Genomic DNA, 22,532 nt, shown 5'->3' with positions numbered 1-22,532 from the left:
TTTACTTTTTATACAATCTTTGCATTGAACTTGATTGACTTTAAATGATTGCAGATTGAACCACTGGCCTGCACAATGCTAAAAAAAAAAGGAGACAAACTGGAGCTGTACCGTTCTACTCAGAGTCCAAAACTTAAGAGGAGACCTTTACTTTAGCCTAACATGGTGATAAAGGGTGATACATGCAAAAGCATTCAACAGAAAAAAGGTGTCAAGAAGTGGGGGACACAAGCAGCCATTCAAACCAATTTAATCAAAAGAATATGGTGTTCTTTTTCCCCATCTTTTAAAGTGAAAAGAAATTCATCATCAGTTTTAGTATTCTAGTAAGTGTTGCTGGCTTTGGCAAGATTAAAATCCTTTTCATCAAAACTGACATCGCTTTGACTGCAGCATAAAAGAAACACTGAAAAGCATGCACATTTTTTTTTTTTAGTGCTGAAATCTTTGTGCACACTGTTTCATAGTCACCAGAATGAGAGACAGCAGCTCTGCTCAAGCTTTTGCATGCAAACGTGATTTGGAGATTCAGTGAAAAGAATGTGCGGAGCAAAGGAATACATCTCATGAATAAGAAGAGCAACAGTTAATGAAATAAAAAAAGAAAAATAATCAGATCTGTCACACACTCACTGTCATGAATCATGGTCTTCACACAGTGTTTTTCCTATCGTGTACGTGTTCTCTCACCTTCCTGCGGGATGATCCTCAGGGTGACGCTGAGGCCCGCGTCTTTGATCAGCTTAACGATGTCGGCGTGCGGCATGTTGACGATGCTCTGGCTGTTCACCGCCAGGATCCTGTCCCCCACCTTCAGCTTCCCGCAGCGGTCGGCCGGGCTGCCCTCAATGATGCGGCCGATTTTATGGGGCACGTCTGTTGGGGAGGAAATCAAAACGCAACACGGTGCAGGTGAAATAAAAGAAGACGTGCCCGGGAGCAGATTCAGTGGATTATTCCTATCCTGTTTCTTACTGACTGACTGAAAAATGTCTCTCTCTCATTTTGCTATTCACCCCAGGCTTACGTAAGGCATCCAAGTTTTTTTTTTCCATGTGTGTGGGCGATGCACTGATGCTCATGTTGGCATAGCAAATATGTGTGTGAGTGACGTGCTGTGGGAGGAGATGTGTAACTGAAGAGATGGAATGAGAGGTGCTTCACTTATTATTGAGCCATGACCTCCACATACTCTTTAAGTGCGGCTCATATCTTGACATTACATCGAGTTTGCCTTGTAGTTTCTTTTACGTGATAAAGAGCAGCAGCACTTGTCATAAGGAGCCGAGCGCGGCTGGTGATGAATAAGCATCTACTTGACTCCGCGGCACTAACACAATCAGTGGACTCACTGTTGGTGGCCGCGGCCTCGGGACGATTGAGCGAGCTGATGATGACGAAGCCGAAGCCTTCGCTCTCCTTGCGGTTGATGACGACGTCGCTGGGTTGTGTGTTGGGGGTGGACGTCCTGTCCGATGTGGCGTTGGGCGCCTGGGCGGTGACGGTGCTGTTGCCGTACGTGAAGTCACTGCGGGGGGAGCTGTGCTGCGTGGAGACGGAGCCGGAGCTGCGGCCGTTCTCCGGACAGGACTCACCTGTAGGGGGAGGTAGAGAGCTTAGTGACAAATACACTACAAACAATGGTTAAAGGCTTTATATGTGATTCATAGAAATCAAGTATATCCTCTGAAAATAACTCAGTCATGTTTTCAGAGTTTTCAGAGTCCTATCTTCACTTTGTTTACATCGCCCGGACGGCCGGCTGACTCCTCCCCTCGTGTATAAAAGTTGTTTAATTGAGGGACTAGAGAAAAGAAGAATAACATACTGTACTCACTGCTTAACTGTGTTTCTAGATCACGCTCATTTCAGGTAAATTTACATGCAGTGTGAAGATACAAGCATAATAAAGATCGCTGGCATTAGCATGCTAACACAACAATGCACCGCGAGTTGTTTTGGTTTCATGCTGGTGCTCAAGGGCGACATCTGCTGGATCAAAAAAATTGCATATAAAGCCTTTAAAAGACGTTTTTGGAGTACATTTTCATTCAACTTATCCTTTGTTTTTAGGATACATATTGTTAAATGCTCAATATATCCATCACCTCACAATCGTACTTTAGTACTTTTCTTAAGTAAATGTATGTGACAAATGGGAGGATCTCAATGGTGCACACACAAGCACATCAAATTCACCCAGTGAACTCCTAAATCTTCCTCTTTCCTTAAAAAAAAAAACATATCTTTATAGATGAAGGCACAATCCCTGTCCTATTGTTCCATCTACACAAGCTCAACAATGTTGTGCAAAGTGACTCTGGAGGAATCTTAAGGATACATTTGCAAAGAAAAAAAAAACCCAATTAATTCAACAATCAGTTTCAATTATTTCTCCTCCTAAGATTGCACGAGCTGGAGCTGAATTTGATGTGAAGCGAACTCGAGACAGCAACACAAAACAGAGACGCGAAAACAACTGTCACACAATGTGCTCGAACGCATCATTAAGATGCAGCAGCGTGTCAATCCAGACAGTGACAGCAGCTTCTCTATTTTTTATGAGTGTATGCGTTGTGTCGTAGTAGCGAGCGATCAAACCCTGGGTTGTTGTTTTGTGTAGGAGGTTTAAACTGTAGGTTTAGCGTTCTGTTGGGAAGTTACAGCGACATGTGTATCTGCAAAAAACGTGCATACTGTATGAACATGTAGTATTTCCTTACAGCTGCAAGTGCAGAGAAACATATTTCTTGAGAAGAAGATATAGTCAAAGAAAGTGAATGCATTGTGTGAAATGTGGGGTTTTGGTTGCAGGCATGAGTACAGTACGATCTCAAAGTCTGACACCTTGCAAAGTGCCAGTGGGAGTCAGACAATTAGGATGGAAGTGAGGGCCGCAGAGGAGGCCAGGCATGAGTCACACTGTGGCCTTTGGTGTGAAGGAATTGACAGAGAGGGCGTCATGGAGTGGGTAGAAGTGGCTTGGTGAAAAAGAGTATGTGTATGTGTGTCTAAGAAGGCTGTGATAATGAGAACACGGGAGGACGAAGTTGAAATCGAGGCAGTGGCACCGCAGTCGACAGGAAACAGGTGAGTAAAGCTGCAAAGGGCCCGAGAGGAAGAGCGGGAGTGAGCGGATGTTTTATAAGGAGAGGCTTCAGCACAATCACTCAGAGAAGATTAGGGCTTCAATTTTCTAACTGATTAAACGCAGTTTTCTGAATCATTAAAGTGTAAGAATGGTAGTATGTGAAGAAAAGAAGAGAGGCGGGAAGGAGACTGGAGGGAAAAAGAAAGAAGGAATTCAATGAAATAGAGGACAAAGATGTGAGTAGTGAGCCTGTGAAATCTTTATAAACTGTTATCCTAACGCTGCTCCGTGCAGGATTAAACACGTCCTGGTTAATTCCAGCAAATGGACTTTTTTTTTTTGAGGTGAGCGAGCGGACAATTTATCCAATTATAACTTCCTTAAAGGAAACAATTTATGATCTCCTCTGTATGTTACTCTAATTAGTTTCTACCTAATACGCAGAATTAAAAAAACATCAATACAGATTTTTAAAAAGTATTAAACAATTTACTTGAAAGCTTTTCAATGGACGACACCATGCATCTGTTGGGGACTATTTTCAGCTGTGGAGTGATACATAATGATACATACGTGCTTTAATGACGTATTATTACACTATAAGATAGAAAAAAAGAATGACAATAATTGGCCACAACACAAACATATTTTTCAGTCTGTAGGGACTGTAGGGTTGGGAACTGGAGGGTCACCTGTTCAAGTCCCGGGGCACCCACTACACTATCGGCGTCCTGTAAACATCTTTTTTTTTTAAAGAATATACACGTCATTGTAGGAGAATGTAAAAAAAAAAGAAAAAAAAGAAGTGCCACCAGCTTCCCTCACCTGCTGCCTGCATCCTCCTCCTGATGACCAGGTTGACCTGTCCGTTTCTTGCCGCTCCGTGCATCAGGTCGATAACGTATCTGTGAGGTTTCCCCACCACCGGGATCCCGTCCACAAACAGCAGCTCGTCACCGGGTCGCAAACGTCCATCCAGGTCTGCCGGACTCTTCTCGATGATCGCACCAATCAGGATCTGTTATTTGAATGTAAACAGTTACAAACAGGAAGTGGCGGTTTTAAAAGAAAGAGCTTGTGTTACATGCAGTGTGTGTTAAAGTGGTAGTGTAGTTTAATATTATGATTGTTTTTTTTTGAACAGACAGGGAAAGACACCAAAAGCAGCCAGAGCCAGCACTCTCTCAGGTCAGGGGGGGTTAGGTGTACACAATGTGTGTGTAGTGGGTTAGAGAGGAGAAGATGACAGGGTTCCACGCCCATCGCCATACGAGCCTTCTCACGCGTCTCCGGACTCACAGGCTGCCCGGCCTCGTCCCCGCCCAGCACCCGGAAACCAAAACCAGACTTCTGTCTGCGCAGGTTCACCTCGATGTCCTGGTACTCTGCCCCTGAACCTGAATGGACAAAAATCACAAAAAAAAAGGTTTGAATAAAGTTTCCACGTTAGGAAGAGTTTGCACCTTTCCTCACAGACGTGGATTTTACCTGAGGAGTCGACAGGAAATACAGTCCTTGGTTGGCCTGGTTCTGGAAAAAAATAAAGATACAGAAAGCAACCATAAAGACAACGACAAATACACAGAGGCACACATCGATAGACAAACACTTTCTCCCATAAAGACCAGAGCAAGGCAGAAAGGCGCTGCCTCAGCATTAATGCCACCACAGAATTTCAGCATCATCCATAAAAGTCAGGAAGTGCTTACAGCGTGTAATACACCCATCTCTTATTTACTGTGTGAGCTTGTGTGAGCGCTGATCTGCAATCAGGGGGCTTCACACAACGCCGTGATCTGCAAAAGTGGTGGAATGAACTCAAGCGCAGACAAGTGGCTGCGAATGAAAAATTGATTCCAATTGTAACGGTTTTAATCACACTGAGCGCTCTGCCGGGGCCCAGCGGGGGATGATGGGAAAAAAAAAAAAAAAAAAAAAAACACGTCTGCAGACAAAAGGAGTGATGCAGCTGTAACCATAAGGACCCCATGCGACGCTGCTGACAGAGATGGAGCTGGATTTAAAGATGAAGACAGGAGAGAAACCAAGTATCTTAAACAAAATGACATCATCTCTGCTTCTGCTGAAATGAAATATCACAGAGAGGTTATCTTCACAAATCATCACACCTCAAAGTTAATTTAAAATCTGTGGATCATATTTTTCTCAGCACTTTTTTTTTTAGAGAATGTTGACACTGACCTGGTCTTAAAAAATTAAAAATAATAAAGTTAAGACTTTCTAAGGATCCGTGGGAACTCTGAATATAAAGAAACATTTTTTGACAGACCTTTGTGAAACGATAGTGTTTTCCTTCCCGGCTCCATTAAGCAGGGTTGATGTTTTATTATCAGACTTGACTTGACAAAGCGCTCTCATTTGTCTCTCTCTGCATCATGGAGAAACGTTTAAACAGTTTCAATCACAGACATCTCTCCTCATCGTTCCTCTGTTAGAGTATCTAGCCGTGCAGATACTATGCAGAAATGTCTTTACCTTGAAAACCTGTCTCTGAAAAATCTCTCTTTTCTGAGTTAGTGTACCCTGTTTCCTCAGTTGAAGGACTTCCAGTGAAATAAAACCCCAACTTATCCTTATGTTCCAAAACACGTATTATCTTTAATGTAGCTTGGTTGACCTGACTCTTTAACTGTACCTGCTTACATAAACGCTGACTTGAATCCATGACTCACAGAAAATTCAACTGAACTAACATAAGTGGCTCACAGCGCTCCACCAGGAGGGCAATGGCCTTCTTCACCCGACCCGATGAGATGGGAAATGGAGCATTTCTAAAATCTGTCCGAGCCTATTCCCTGCCGAGTCTCCCCCTGACTTTTACTGAAGGAATGACATCAGAGCGTGTTACACTGATCAGTGTATCTGCTGCTGAATGAATGAAGGAGAGAGAGAGAGACAAAGAGGTTTGATGAGAAGCCTCTCTGACAGCCACGTCCTCCTGAATAACAGGTGCCTTACAGATGAGTGAACACCAGCGTTGTGTGTATAAACTTTTACTATTTCAAGCCGTGAGCAGCACAAGGAGATTAAAAGTTACCTCCTAGAGAGTCCCACTCTTTCTCACACACCAGACACACAAAAACAACAAGATTACACTCCTACGTTTATGATATTCCTGGATGTTATCCACTCTCGAGTTGTATGAGTGAAGCTCCACACTCGACACACTGTGACTACACTGTACACACACAGCAGCAAGGTTGTCTACATTTTCCATACTTCGATACTTTCCAAAATCATGTTTTAACGATGGATGGTGTAGAAGCTTTTGAAAAATCTTCAGATCTTCAGTCATATTTTTTTTAAATTCATGAATTTAAGAATGAAATCCAAGAAGCTTAAATAAAAGATGTGAAGTAAGACCTACATTTTTTATTTTCTCCTCACACACACCACCTCTGTATTTCTTATATTTTCCAAACAGCCCTTCACACACACACACACACACACACACATCCATAAAAAAAAAATCAATCAAACTCGTTTCTACTACTAAGCTTCCCGCAAGGCATTCCAGTTATGATGCATCCTGATGATATCATAACAAGACAAAATGACTTTTTTTCCCACATTTTTACAAGCAAGGTGATGGTAAAATTACTGCCACTAGAGTATTACGCTCCAGGAAGAAGAAAAAAAACAGCTGCAGTGTGTTTATTTATCTCAGTTTATGATGTGGGATGTGTAAAGATCACCCCAGTCAGTAAAACAACCGAGCTGTCGGCAGGTGCTTTGCTTGTGTTTTTTTTTTTTTTGCCTTGTGTGGGCATTTAATGAGCGGGGATCAAATGAGGTAATATCAGGGTTTGATGATGTGTTTGAGCGTGGAAAACCCGGCAACACATCTTTTTTTTTTGTTGCATGGATTGAAAGAGGTCAGCTCATTTTGAAGAGGTTGTTCAGGTAGTCAGCAGAAGTAAACGAGAAGAATCTGTGAGTGAATGTGAGAGATCATTTCCCTCGAGGGGGTCTATCGCTCAGCTCGGGGTACTTACGCCTACTCTCATAGACAGTCCTGGACTTCTCATAAAGATCATAAGGGTCTGGTTTAGCCAGGGCCAAGGCCTCGGAGGCTGAGTCTGGGACCGAGGCCCTGTGGAGATGGTGTGTTGGGAAGGGGGCGTTGTGGGGGATAACGGGGGCTGACAGGCTGGTCTGAGCGGGGCTGCTCTGGCCCTGCTGGCACTCCCACTGATCCAGAACCTGTGAAGCACATCGGCATGAGCGGTCAACATTTCACGTCCACCTTTCCCTTCTCATGACACTTGATTTAAGCTCACTAAGGATAAAAAGTGACACTGAAAACTGAAGCAGTTGTCTTTCACGAAGTCTGATCGTTCGCTAACCCCCCGCCATGCTAACAGTCGCCACTCCTGTCAAGTTTTTCATTCTCGTACTTACAACCCATGACTCAAAATCAATTTTTAATCAGCAGGTCTTCAACAGAAATCAGAGATAGACAAACAAAGCGTATTTGTTTGTATTTTAGGGTAGAAATTACAAACGTTTTGAAGGTAGCTTCTTTTTCAATGCTACAGTAAACTTCAGTTAGCTAGCTGGTTGAAACGTCTAGATGATTTATTTAGTGTCTCAATTTGTTTGAAGTCTGGAGACAAAAAAATGTCACCATCGTTACCAGATGACATAAATTATGGTACAGTGTTGCTCTGTTGTTACAGGAAACGTTAGCTAGCCAGCGCTAATATAACGGTAAGCTACATTATACTCTCTAGAAATGTAATTAAGGAGTTTCTCCAGTTAATAACTCGGAAAGGAACAAAGGGTGTTATGGTATGAGTACTCTTTTTAAATAGTAGCATTTATAAAAAAAATGTAAGTAAAAGATTTAAGCAAACAAATGTTATTGCTAACTAGTGCTAGTTTGGCTAACTAGCTTTACATTAGCAGGGGAGAAAACAGAGGAAAGGCATAACAATACTTGACACTGTGATATTCTCAACAGAAATATTTGATACCAAACCAATAACCTTACAGTGTATTTTAATATTTTAGTACCATAATGCCTTAAGGGTATTACTGCGGGAACTAGCCACTGATGTGTAGCCTACATTTTTATGCTAATCGCTAATATGCTAATTACTTCTGTGCCTTTTCAGTTTTTCAACAATCTCATCACTCTAGTGCACTTGTTATTTCTTTTGGAGGAGGTTTTCAGCATGTGGTGAAATCAAAAGCTTGACAGGTTTTATTAACTATGATTAACTAAATAAATATTGCAATATTTGTAGGAGGGGTGTAGCTAACGATCAGTTCAAGAAAGACAAACGGGGAAGGCGGATAGTTAGTGGGGTTAGTAGTTGAAACAATAAAAAGCAATTTCAGCCTCTATTTGCCACTCAGACCGCAGGGTGTATGAAGGATGTGTGAAGAGGAAACATAAAGGAATATGATAAACAGAAACATATGGTCATATTTAAGAGCGGGTTAAGTTTAGTGACACTTCAGTTTGGTGCTTTATTTTGTTTTTAGTTAAATGTTAATTTCCAAACTGTACAAGTGGTAAGTCCTCTGTCTATTGTTACTGATTTTCATAAGATTCATCCAGAAACCCATTTGGAAAGCTCTGCCGGATGTTTGTGGTGACACTGGCAGTTTTGACAACACCAGTCAGTCTGAGTGTCAGCCTTGATGTGTCAGATAAACCACGGCCGCTTGAATCACTGCGCGACACTGAGATAGATAGCCAAGATGACGCGTCGACATGTCAGAAAGTGTGAGCGACGGATCATGAGGGGAATGACAGGCTTTCTTTTTTTTTTGTTGAAAGTGAGATGGCGAGACTCGCTGCATATGGCGCGCTTTAATATTGAGAATTACAGGGCAGCCGGTTCAAGATGCACCGAGAATAAATATCAGCTTCACAGAGGCTGCGGGGCCGGAATCAAAAGTGTTCCTGCTCTTTGTGGATTCTTCGTGTCTGCTATTGATGTGAGGCACGTCTGCACACGGAGGCCGGCTGCTGAGACTGGGGGCCGAGATTAGACTGCTGCATCCTGATCTCTCTTTCTCTCTCTCTGTCTCTGTCTCGTCCTCTCTTTGTCTGCTGGGGAAAGTACACCGAGGCTGTAATCTACCTGGTCAGATGAATAGGGGACACTGCAGGCAGGGCGCCTTTTCTTGACAGCTTTATTGAGCACTCGCATCTTGACTTGCTCAAAAAAAATTAAGTCGCTGTTACCTGCAGTTTTGGGCCCAATTTGACAGACGAGTCTCGATACTTTTGCAAATTAAGCTCGGCTTCGGCTTGACAATTAGGCAATTCCCCTTTCTTTCCTTATAAGTCAAATTCCTCCATATTTAATTTTCACGAGCTTCACAAGTCTCCCCATAACAAATAAAACAAAATGAAACGGAGGCAGAACTCTTTGCTGGAGCAGAGCAGCGCAGAAAATGAACACTGGGGGGTAAAGAGAGAGAGAGAGAGAGAGAGAGAGAGTCAGAGGCTCCGCATGCCGTCTGCCACTTTGTGATGTTCAGAGATTTTTTCCCCCCTCCGAGCTCAGAATGACAATTACTCTGCGCATGATGGAGGCGATTGATTAGATCGAGAGGCAGCTTAAGCGATGAACACTGATGGGGACGAGTGTCTTAAAAAGGGGGGGAGGGAGGCGTCCTCCTGACGTTTGAGTGGAGACAACACAGGCGGAGGTCAGCGACCGGTCAGAGAGCAGCATTCAGAGGACGTCCAGGCATGAAATGGATTACACACATACTCGCTCAAAGAGAAACAAAGAGACGCGTGACAAATACACAAAAAGACTGAGTGGATATGATCTAAGAGGATATATCCGGATGAGTTTTTTGTGGCCGCGGGGGATAACAGATGATATTATAGTAGAATAATCGTTGTGGAAGAGGAAGCAGTGGCAGAGGGTTGTTTTAATGTGGTAAAAGAAAATAGAGATAAATGAGCAGGGTGATGATAGAGGGCAGCGTGGAAGTGCAACAAAACTTTACACATTATCTAGGAAAACATGTTGTAAAAATGAAGATAAAGGGAGGCCTGAAAATGGATCTTAGCCATGCCAAAGCACTTAGAGGAGAGACTCAGAACCTTAAAGCTGGAGCATAATTAGGAATGCCCTGAGTATGTTTAACCCTGATGGCACTGAGTCAGGCTTTGAATTAGCTCTGACTTGCAGGATCAAGAGTCTGGTGATGTTACGAGCAAGCCACTTGACCTTTTTTGTCATCTTGTGACAATAAAGACGGGCCGAATATCAAGGCGGTGTAAAAGCCACGGACAGATCGTGAATTATCAGCAGAGTTAGTACGACGAGGGGAATTAAAACGTTATTTCTAGTACAGAAAAAAACACAAGATTAGAGGCATTGTGATTAGCAGACAGAGTATGCACACTGCAGCCAGTCTACTCTATAGTCATGGTTTAATAGCAGAAATGGGGACAGTCCCATTTCGGAGGCTGGGTTTCATTTTACCTGCTTAGGGGTCTTCCAGGGTGAATAGTGACCTGCAAATGTTGAGAGAACAAAAAAAATCCTTTAGAGTGAATAAGATGGTAGAAACAAATGATGAGGTGTGAGGTTTCATTTAAGCTGCGACGAGCCTATTTCAGAGGATTTTAGGAGGATAATAAAAACTGAAGAAATGAAAAAACAAACAAACAATAGAACTACAGATAAGTAAAATGAAAATAAGCACGATACATGAAAACGGTGTTTGTGAACGACAGGGCGGACAAAGAAAAGTACAATCGACTCAAACAGGATAAAGACACAAAGCTGAAGATGGAGAATAAATATCCACGAGGAACCCGCTCACTGTGAAGGCGGGACAATAAAAGAGTAGTAATGAAAAAGACGCAGCAAAGATGCAGTTCAGTATGAGATATGTTAAAGAACTTAAGGACTTGGGAAAACATGATAAGCCATCAACAGTTTGGAGAAATGATACAAACTTGTTATTATAACGGCGCCAACAGAATCAGCTTTTCCAAAAAGGACGAGGATTTTTTGATAATTATTTTATGTACTTTTGGAGGTTTTTTAGGTGAGATCTGAACTTTCTACAATGACAAATATGGTCTCTAATAGTTTATAGCACAAAAATTTATCTCCAGGAAAGAAAACAACAATGATCGTCAATTAAAAACATCACATTTTAAAAGAAGACGCCACCAAATTGAACCTTGCACTCCTATAAAGTGCAGGATTAAAAATGGGCGGCTATGAAAGTGGGATTAAATAAAAGCGATGCAGCAAAACTTGTAACTAAATTACCCACAATGCTTCACAGCCACCAAAAACTCTAACAGAGGTCTGGGTGTGTAATGCTAGTAGCCGCTAATGTAGCCTCAAGTCTCTCGTCTCAAGCAGAGACAACTCCCATGATTCTCCGCTAGCCTCGTCGTCATCCTTTGTTATTTTAACAATGATTGAGAGCCCCCTGGTGGTGGAATCTACGTATTGTATCTTTAAAGCTTAAAATGCCTTGGACTGTGAATCATTGATTATATGATGAATTAATAAAATATCTTCTTTGAAAGAGATAGGCAGTTTTCAAAACCGCAGACTACACTAGTAGTGCGTACTGATTTGGCCAAAATGCAATATGCAGTATGCGAACAACTGCGAGATCCGCAGTATGCCAAAAATACCAGGATGTCATACTGATTCGGGAAAAATGTACAGTATGCATCGGACCAGTCTACCTCGTGTACTGTTTCCCACAATGCAAAGTTCCAGGTCAGAGATCAAAATGCCGGAGCGCAGCTGTTTGAACTCATCGGTGGCGGTGACCGAATATCTTGCCACATTATGGGCATGAACAAATATGACATGTTCATATATTTATAAGTCTCACCACCTCAGATTTTCCTGCTTTTTTAGACTGTACAGTGCATGTGCCACAGCTGGACAAGCAGCTGCAATTACAGGGTCCTTGGCTTGCTCTATTACTACACATTATTCACAGCTGAGTAAAAGTTAAACCTGAATGTCTGAAAAGTATACTACAACTTTAATAGAATGCCGATCATATTTCAACCCAGGGCATTGTGTATAAATGACAGAAGATATGAGGGATTGTAGACTTCAATTATGTTAATTGCCTCCAGATGGGCTGTTGTTTACTTCCGCATTCCTGGACCGGAAACCAGTTTAACCGTGCCAAGCATACTGCAAAATAACCGACGACTGGCAGTCATACTACATACTATTGTTGAACTCAGTATGCAGTATGCATCATATACTATGTATGTAGTACGCGGTTTCGAAAACAGCCATAGTGTCTGTTTTTAGTGTCCTTGTTGAGACCCCACCTCTCCCATGAGAAACTTTAAACCTCCCATCCATCTTCAGCCCAGATTTAATCAAACATCAGCTCCCATAAGCTTAGGCTTTTATGGTCTCTCTATTGCCAAAAGGGGGCTTTATTTGGATCTACGATCGATCTGTTTTGGGCCACAGCTGTGACAGAGAAAAGACAAAGGGATTTGAGAATGAAACGACTCACTTAAGTGGCTTCGGAAAGACTGTACCTCACAATAAAGTGTTTTCAAGTTTGTAATGAAGTGCAGATAAGGAAAAGGGCATATGTTTGCTTTTGACTTTACCATTCATCTTACTTTGACCTTTAGAAAGCTGAGCCGCTCATTTCTGCTGCTTTTGAAGAAAAACAATGAGATGAATGTAGAACAGAAGCAGCTGACATCAGTTTGTGCAAAAACAAACAGAGTAATGAAGCACATGTTCAGTCCTGTTTCCACAGTGAGATTCACAGGGAAATATGAGACATGTATATACTCAAATGCTCTCCTCTCTGCCTTTGAAATGCTGCCACATTCTCCCTTCTGAACGGCTATAAATGTATGCAAATGCAGGGATCGAGTTATGGGTTGACTAATCGAATTATGCACCAGCCTTCCCAGTCTTGGCCTGGCCAGACTCCAATCCAACTGCAAAAAAAACCCAACACATTTATCTCACTGAGCCCACAATGGAACGGTGACAATGTGGAAATTAACAAAGCAACACAAACAAGGGCTGAAAGTTTTTTTTTTTTTTTCCGTCAGACTGTCAGCTTCTCTCAGCCAAAGAAAGTAAATATAGAAACAAACACTCACTTTAGAAGAACTCATGGAAACGCCAAATATATTTTGAATATGATTGCAGTTAAGAACAGACAGGATTTCTGCTTCTTTATCTAAACCTAGATGTAAGTCACAAAGCAGTCGTCAGAGTTGTGACAGAACCTGAGCTGAGCGGGACGGACAGAAGCGAGGGGCACTACCAGGCATCGGTGACCGAGGTGATCCTCGGGGTGCCGTCACTGCTAACTCAGGCGCAGCAGACATTTAGTCGGATGTGGGTGTCAGAGTTCCCCATGGCTAAAAGTTGAGAAGGAGGTGAGAGACAACGAGAGAGAGGGAGAGAGAGTTGTGAGAACCAGGGAGTGAAAGGAGCTGTCCGAGGTGCTGAAAGCCCTCTGAGTGAATCCAAGTTGTCAGCTGGGATTCAGAAAAGTACAGGAACTCGCTGGTGTCAAATTTAAGCTAACTGGTGTCCTGTTCTTCTGTAAGTGGCATCCTTTAGTCATGCATCAAAGAATCTCAACTGTACTGCCCTTGTGGGAAGATAGAGAGCCAGGACAGTACAAACTAAAATCAAAAATAAAGCAGAACAAAAAACACATTACAATAGTCTACTAAAAGGTAATTATTGCTCATGTAAGCACTGCATATCCTCCTTGAGTCCTTATTGGTACATATTACTCACACAAAAAAAGTCTCCTTTGTAGAACTGTATCAAACACACATTCAGCTACATCATGAACCCCACATTACCTGAAGAAATGACCCTGACTAGCATGACAGCACCTAGTATGAACAAATGAAAATAATTGAATGTTTTGAGGATCTTATTGAGTTCATTTATTAGGAATAAGGTGATGTCTAAATTAACTTAAAAGGCAGATAAAACAGCGGTAATAAAGGAAGGTAATCTCACTTTTTCATGTTCTAAATTGAGAATGTAAAATGGTCCCTGAATCCATAGATTGTGTATCAATGCAGACCTGTTTCACCTCATCCTCATTAGGCACTGCTTCAGGTACTCATGAGTAAAAAGTGTCTGGTTTTTAAGTCCTGTCCCCAAAACTTCCAATTAAAGACATCTGAACTGGGAATTGTTTCCATACAGCTTTTCCTGAGTCAGAGTTCCTGTGGCAACAAATGGAGCCGGTTTGATCCGACTCTTTCATCTTGTACCGAAAAGTTACAAAACTCAGATTTTCAAGTTTGATTATCGCCTCAAATCATGAATTAACCACCTCAATGGGATTGTCCTGAACAAAAAAATAGGACGACACTGATTTACTAATTTAACAGAAAAGCGATTCAATTAAAAAACACTCTGCGTGGGTGACACGTTAAACAAAGCGCACACACACACACACACTCACACACACGGCTACATTTGTTCCCCCATTCAAAAACACAGATCTCTTTAATTTCACAATGAGAGGCTAATGCTAGCCCTTCAATTATTCAAATGAGACGGTGATGACTCTAGAATGAATAACAGCGTGCTGAATCTTTCAGCTCTTCATGAATATCTTTATCTCATGAGGGAGGCTGGCAGCTTCACACAACACACACAGCAGAAAACGGATTCTGTTCACTCCTTTTCAATCAGCCGCTTCATATTCTTTCAGTCCGGCTGCATAATGCTAAAGTCACGATTGAAAAAGGTATGCAGTTGAATATGCAGAATATCAAGCTCAATACAATGAAAGATTACTGACCATGCTCCGGCTATCACTGGGAAACAAATCTCAAAACATTACAACTCAAATATGAGTGTACGATACGATTAATGTGTGTTTCAGTTAGCGTAAAGGGTGTGTGGCTCCGATTCTGTGGTTCCAAATGACGTCACCAGTCCAATATGGTGGGTCGTGGGGTATTTTGGCTTCAAAATACCCCGTGGAGGCAGAGACATGCTGTCCATATTAACAGTCAGTGGTTCCAACTTCAAAAAAGTGAGAACTTGCTGCCTATCGTTTCTTTAAATTTTAACAAAACACAAGAAGCTTTTTGGTTTTTCGACCAGTTGGTTTGACAAAAGAAAATACCAATATTCTAAAACGTCATTTTATACTTTTTAGATATGTCAAAGTCTATTTATTTTGATAATAATCCACAGATGAATCGTTAATGAAAATGAGTTGCATTCCTGGAGCCTTTTGCCTCCGTTATCTAAATTGGCTGTGTTTAACCCTTTCTATCCCTGCTGTAATCTAATCCCAAATAATCCTGCCGTCCTGCACAAAGAAGCTTGGCTCTCTTCCCAGGAACGACCGGACGGGGATATTGATCCCTGGCGGGTTTGGAGCTGGTGGGGACAGAGCTGTAAGTGTGAACACGGCCGACAGTCTGCGATCTACTGGCAGAGAGCCGAACTCATCACTCCCCGGCTCTCTCTCTCTCTCGTCCTCCCTTTTTCTTCCTCTCTTTTGTTTCCAACTAGTCTATCTCACACACACACACACAAGCAATGAATCACTGTCTAGTTACACACTGATTCCCCGGGAGGCTCGAGGAGGCTCACTGAATCAAACCCTCCTTCTTTCTGTTTCGTTTCTCTACCTACCTTCTCTTGGTTCTTAAAACGGCCTCTGGTCATCAGTGTGCACACGACCAATCCAAGGTGAAAGGTCCGCACAGACAGCTGATTCATAATGCGCAAATTACCTAAAACAGTACTAAAAAATTGAGTTTACATAAGTGTGTGTGTGTGTGTGGAGAGGGGCTTATTTGCAGAAGACAGCTTTGGGATGTTTACGAGTAAGACCATGGAAGTGTGTGCCTGCCTGGCTGTCGTGTAGGTGTGCGCACAACCTGTGTGAATCAAACCATACGGTGCAGAGTTTGCACGAGTGTGTGGGCAAGGTGGCAATGCGGCAAGATAGAAGAAGCTAAATGGCCGAGCGAGAGTACATGTGAACGAGCTCTGCAGCTAATTACAGCCCTGGGTCTCTGCTGGTGTTGCAGCGAGGACACAGACGCCTGCTAATGGTCGAGATAGCCGCTAATGAGGCTGTCTGCCATGCACACAGACACACACACATGCACACATACATATGCTGCCACTGACACACACAAAGACACAATAATTACTGGTGATGAGAGACATTTGCCCATTTGTTAGGCAAAAATGGCTTGGAAGTCAATCTTAAATTTAAGGGATGGATAAATATCCTAAGTGTGTTTGAGTGTGGGCTCTTGAAGCTGATGGCGCTTCATTTGCTGGATGGTTTGCTCGTCATAAATGGCTCACTGTTCAGATAGTGAATCGGTGGTCTGCTCACTTCAATGTCTTGCTTTGATGACAAGATCTTTGGGGGCCAAGGCACATCCAACAGGGGACGTAAAAAGACAAAAATAAACCTGTGATTTCTTACCTGTCTTACAAAGCTTATAACATCAAGTCTAAAAGAGGTTGACAACTCTTGATTCAAAAGAAAAGTTCCTTCCAACCACAGCTTATCCATCAGCTATTATCAAAGGTCTGATACGCTACTTCATGATTATTTCTCACTACCGACAAGAAATCAAATGAACGCAAAGCAACGCTGAAGCATCAGATGAAGCAAACTTTATTATCATAGAGCTGAAACACCAAACTTACCAATCCATTAACTGACTGAGTTGTACAAAAAGTTTAGGTTTTCCTTTCCTGTCCTGTTGACACTCTATTTTTATTTAACACCCTGCAGTTTACTCCTGTCACATGATTCATATCACTTCTGAATTACTGAACTTTTCCATCTTTTTTCTTGGTCTTTCTGTATGTGGGTGTGACAGAGAGAGAGAGAGAGATAGAAATACTTGTAATTATTGATGAAGCCCATCTGTGCGCCTTCCAGTTATTTGTGATCTCTGATGTTGGAGATTAGTGTGTCATCAGCGTAGAGACAGAGCCATAAATAGCTAGAACTTTGTTGGTGAACTGTGGAAGTTCAGACTTTTGTGTGTGTTCTCTCACTGAGACCAGATACAGAGAGGTGCTAGCTCTGTCAAAAAGTTCATTCATGCAGAAATGTGCACACTGGCATACTTTTAATCTTCGTCAGCTCCCGGTGCTTGTTAAATCCTCTGCTTCAGACTGTGTTTTCATTGAAAGTGATGAGCTGTGTGCTCCCCCCCTGAACTGGCAAATATTCGGAGTGTGTGCCAGAGACGGAAGCGTGACAGTTGTTCGGTGTTTGATATCAGTTGGTTGCCTCTATCACTCTGCTGAACTGGCTGGTGCCACAAGCCCTTAACAAGAGAAACAGCCAGTTCAATTAGATTGTGTGGCCAGTGTCCAGTGGTCCAAGGCAGCGGGGCAAATCGTGTTGTTAAGTGGTGGAACATCATTTCAGCAGCATGGTGACAGTTTTATCACGTTGGGTAATAGCTCGGCTAAACGCTTGGAGCTGGTTTCTCTCAGGAAGTTGGGTGGGGAAGAGAGAAGCGGCTCGATCTAAAATCTCACAGCCGACGCTTGGAGTCTCAAGTATGAAGGGAGTTGGAAATTGTTTGGAGAAACAGAAATGTTCACAACAACCAAAGTCCCACATTCTGAACGGGCACTGTACTAGTTTAGCTAATTTTAAGAAAATCCACCAAAACAATTGCTGACAATGTAACTGCGCTATATTTAGGCATTTCCTGTCGACAAGCCACTTTGAATTAGCACGACCACATACCTCTTCCTCTTCCTCGACCTCTGACCCCGCAACTCTTGCAGTTTGTCTACATCTCTACATCATCATTAAAGATTTCAAAGAGATTTTATTTTGCCCTTTTTCTCCAAAGAGAGTCTGAAGTCATGTATCTTAATTAGCAAAAAGTATGATTGTGTATTTCCTGTTGTTTCCTCAATGAATGAACCCAACTCTACACATACGTTTTCAATACGCCGTCATGAAACCTTAAGCTCACACTGGGACGCACAGGCTATTATTTTCCCTCCCCACCTCTAGCACCCACAGCTTGTCATGTCAACGGAAAGCAGCTCTAACAGATGTGACACGGCGCCCCGGTGTATTGTTGTGAAGCGTAGCCGAGCCATATCCAATTTTGGAATAATCAGATGAAAAATGTAATGAAAATGAAGCTGTCATTTTCTCCGCAGGCTAACAGGTTGCTGTTTTAATGGGAGCGCTCAATTCGACCTTCGCAAGTGAAGAAAACAGGCAGATGGTTGGAGGGCCCCACCATTAGCTTAGCATGCTGATGGGGAACATTACTTGTGGTTTTGTGTTTGTGCATTGACAGACCGGAGGTTCTTGAGACCGTGGTACACATTTTGACCTCTCCCATGTGTTTTGGGTTTGCTGCTGATATTTTAAAGGTAGACGTTTTAAAAGATTAAGCGTCCTCTTTTTGGAGGTGATTGGAAAAGTTACTAATTTCAACTAGAATCTGATGCTGTACACTGTCCTGTTAGTTGGCATTTGAGACATGGGCAGCGTAATAAAGAAAGAAATGGCTGTAAATCTATTCAGAGGATGCTGCTGACCTTTGTTGGGAAGTCTCAGTGGTGTCTGGGGCAGCAGGCATTGGCATTATGATTTGTAAGTGACATTACACAACACAAAGAGGCAAAACACAGAACTACAAATTGGTCCCACACAAAAGCAAACGTATCATTGGTTCCCAATTGCAGCTGGCTTGGCTGGGAACTAAGAGTGAGTGCTAAAGTTCATGTGTCATCATTAACAGGATGCCAGGATAAATCAAGGACGGCCGAAAACTCAAAGATAGGGGAATTGTTAACAACATTTAGCAACAAGGTTTCACAGACAGATCCTATCTGTGGGGTTGATGAAGAGCCCCCATTGCTGTTCTAGATTTAATTAAAATCCAACGTTTTAATCTACAACATCGAAGCTTTGGCTGATTCATTGCTAGCATATGCTGCACTACGTCTTCCACCATTAAATAAGAAGAAGCCGGTCACAGCACCATCACACAAAACGGCTGTCATTCGAGCCACGGACTTCTATAAAGAAGACAGGACAGGCAATCTTTCTCAGTTCTTTTGAATTTCAATTTCGAGTAGGATTTCTGAACTTTTTAGCCTTTTTCACGAGCCAACACAGACATTTCCACATACTCAAACACACTCTCAGAGCAGAAAAGTTACCTGTTGTTCCGAAAATCACAACCCCTGTGCGTGACTCACGACCGAGTGCAGTGCATAATTATGATTGTCAGAGGGCCACACATTCAGAAAAACACAGGGTAGAGAGCACTTTAGAGCCATTTGCAGTCTACCAGTGTTTTTTTCTTTGTCGAAAAAAAGCTCTGCTACTTCTGACATGCTTTGATTTTGGGGGCTTTTAGTCCTACCTGGAAAAAAAGGGGGAATGTAAAATTTGCCAAACATATGAAACTGACTTGACAAAAACAAAAAAAAATCAAAAGTGAAAACATCACTGCAAAGAGCATTCACTTCAATCAGAGAGTAGTGTTGACCAGTAGGAGGCATGGCTCAGTGAGCAGAGTAGAGAGAGATGTACTTAGCTAAAGAGAAGAAAAAGCTCCTTTTTTCTGCCTGAGCAAAGGAAAGGGTTTCTAGGCAAGGCACCTGAAAGTAGCCATGAATCAGACAGCTTTTGTTGAGAAACCACAGGACTGCACTATAGGTTTCTGCAGCCTTTAGAACGCACCACAGATACCAGCACATACCGTACATACCAGCTAAAACAGGGGAAAGATGTGACAAAGCCTGTAGAGATGTTCCATAACCACTTTTTCCCTTTGTCATAGCTTTAGATTAGGTTGCCTGAATATGGGAATCGGTTGACGCCGCGTAACTATCCTGTTAGAAAACCCCAGGAACAACAAACGTTATAGGAATGCTAAACCGAACACAAGCAGACAACTTCAAACAAGCTGAACTTATGCTGGCAGCAGCTCAGCTTGCAGTCTTTTACACCTGCTGTGTTGACCAAAGCATTAGCAAACACAGTTTTAAAGGCTTAATATGCAAACTCTCCCTGGGGTTTGTTGTTCTCAGCCCTGTGTTCACACTGACAGGACAGCGCTTCTTGCTGTAAAGTGTACTGTTTTGAAGCAGAAAAGTTGAAATGATTTCCATCGAAACAAGTGGCTTATAAATCATGGTATTAGATCAGTGGATTGGAATATTTGCTGATACCTGATCCAGCATTAACCGCAGTATCAAAGCATCTGCACATCTCAAATAGATGTTTAGGGAAGCCGATGCAAGACTAGTGACAATCATACAAAAGCACACGTGTTGAGCCAACAATCTTTCAAACCGACTCCAACTTCAGCCATCGCTCTTGCTCACCTGTTCCACCTCTCTGGATCACAAGGCAGGTCTCGGCTCCCACCGCACACTCCTTAAGAAGCTCCACCACCTGTGTGTGAGTGAATCCCTGCACCAGTTGCTTGTTTATCTCCACAATCAGGTCGCCCTCGCACAGACCAGGGCAACCCTGAGGCTCCAGCACCTGTTTGACCCGCTGGCCCGTAGAACTGTCCGCGATGGTGAATCCAAAACCATCCACTCCCTTCACCATGGTCAGGGTAAGTAGTTCCCCTTGGGTCGCCCCCGACGATGCCATGGAGACGCTGTCGGGAGGCGTGGTCCCGGTGGTGGGAGGAAGCGAGCCGTCCAAGTGGGTGTCACCGGGATGAGGGGTGAGCAGCTGCTGCTGGGCGTTGACCTGTTCCTGGCTGGGGTCGCTGACGTAGCGCGCTGTGCGGGATAAATAGTCCAGGTAGTTGTCGTAGCCAGTCCTGCCGTTCACCATGATGGGCCGCTGCTCCATGATGCCCAGCGGGGAGATGATGGTGGTGGTGGTGTTGTTGTTGGCGTTTCCAGCTTCCTCCGGGTCGTAGGGCAACGGGTAGCCGCGGCACAAGACGAGGGTCACGCTCTGACCAATTGGAACGGACTGGAACAGTTTGACCACGTCGGCGTGGGTGGTGCCCAGGACACACACGTCATTGATGTAGACGATGACATCACCTGCAGGTAGGAGTAAAGACAGACAGAATGGTCACGTGTAAAGGCAGGAACTCTGGAGTGCAATCATTTTTTAAACAGAGAATCAACAGACCAAAAAAAAGCAGGAAAGAGGGAAGGATTCTGCCCATTACTACCATTATGATAAAGATAATAACCACCGTGTTACCAAAATGCCACCACACAGGAACGCTAATGATTTCCAATTATTGTTTATTTCATAAAGCTGACATTTAACACACCACTTCCCATCGTCATGAGTTAATAAGACCTTCTCCACAGAAAACTATCGGGGCATGTTTTAATTGTTGCTCGCAAATTGCAGACACATTTTGGTTCTCCTACAGGGCTCCTTTACTCTTGGGCACGGGTCTTGTTTATTCCGATTATAAAATGTGTCTAAATTAACAGGAAAGGAAATTGTATTGCGTCTCTAATTACAGCTTTGATGTTTCAATTGGTTGCCCAATAAGAGAGGAAAAAAAAAAGGCTGAACAGTGAAGGCAGTGTGTTGGCTGCAGAGATAACAGAAAGAAAATTGGAAGAATGACACTGGAGGACAGAGGTGGAGGGCATCATGGGTAATGGAGACAGCTGTGATAATGTACAGAACATGAGAGCTCTTCTTGAAGACATGCAAACAGATTAATGGTTGTTTCCCATATTTAAAAGCACACAGGGTTCAGACTGAGATCAGCTGCTGTAGTAGATATTATTTTATCTAAGAAGTAATTGCACGAGTACACATTTACTTTTCTTATGCGAGCAGAAAGAGAAACCCTGAATGAGAGTGTAAATGTGTGGACTCTGCAGCTGTGCTTGTACCAAATCAGCTGTACAGCACCATAAACCATTCCTAAGGATAAATATTAAAAGAGATAAGTCCCTTATCTGCCTTTCTAGTGTTAAATAGCGCTGATGACAAGTGGCTGAAATGTTGGCCATTTATGGGCCCTAGTGTTTTATTTCGCTTGCTGTGATATACTACATGCACTGTAGATAAAAAAAAGCTGACAATTAAATGCTCCCACACAGCCAGGCTTATCTTTGTCTCGACTGCATTACTAAATATAGTGTTTGTGCTCTACTCAGCAGGCACCAAAACCCTGGGCGAGTGGAAACACAAGGCACGATCCATCCGAAAGTCTGACAAACAACATTACCTGAGTTGATAATGAAAACAATTATCTTTTGTAATTGCAGGCATTGTTGTTGTGCTGGCTTGAGAGAGAGAGAGAGTGTGTTTGGCAGAGGGAGATCGTGAAAGACAAAGATCCTTAATCATTAAAAAGCAAAGCGCGTGCTTCACTGATCTGCCCTCACCTTGCTAACCAGCGGCTCCATCCTGTCCAATTCTCCCACAAAACGTGAGCAGGAAACTATAATGGCAC

At 42.8% G+C, this 22,532-nt stretch overlaps 1 protein-coding gene across 10 annotated transcripts in view; it reads right to left on the bottom strand.

Annotated features, from left to right (window-relative positions):
• Positions 1-22,532, bottom strand: part of magi2a (membrane associated guanylate kinase, WW and PDZ domain containing 2a) — a 201,032-nt gene that overhangs the window by 14,293 nt on the left and 164,207 nt on the right. For 7 of the 10 annotated variants that reach the window (XR_009665982.1, XM_061029315.1, XM_061029316.1 and 4 more), the window contains 8 exons: positions 20,461-21,144; positions 10,573-10,604; positions 7,108-7,315; positions 4,580-4,621; positions 4,367-4,488; positions 3,917-4,109; positions 1,353-1,595; positions 691-876 (listed from right to left, as the gene is read on the bottom strand). Coding sequence is in view for 9 of the 10 variants with exons in the window: in XM_061029315.1 (XP_060885298.1) it covers positions 691-876; positions 1,353-1,595; positions 3,917-4,109; positions 4,367-4,488; positions 4,580-4,621; positions 7,108-7,315; positions 10,573-10,604; positions 20,461-21,144 (1,710 nt within the window). In the remaining variant the exon portion in view is untranslated. The remainder of the gene's footprint in view (positions 1-690; positions 877-1,352; positions 1,596-3,916; positions 4,110-4,366; positions 4,489-4,579; positions 4,622-7,107; positions 7,316-10,572; positions 10,605-20,460; positions 21,145-22,532) is intronic. The other 3 variants (XM_061029317.1, XM_061029324.1, XM_061029318.1) reach the window with 2 other exon arrangements.

Source organism: Labrus mixtus, chromosome 22 (assembly GCF_963584025.1).
Source record: "Labrus mixtus chromosome 22, fLabMix1.1, whole genome shotgun sequence".
Classification (NCBI taxonomy): Eukaryota; Metazoa; Chordata; class Actinopteri; order Labriformes; family Labridae; genus Labrus; species Labrus mixtus.
The sequence above is the reverse complement of the archived record's forward strand: the minus strand, read 5'-3'. Positions and strand labels throughout refer to the sequence as shown.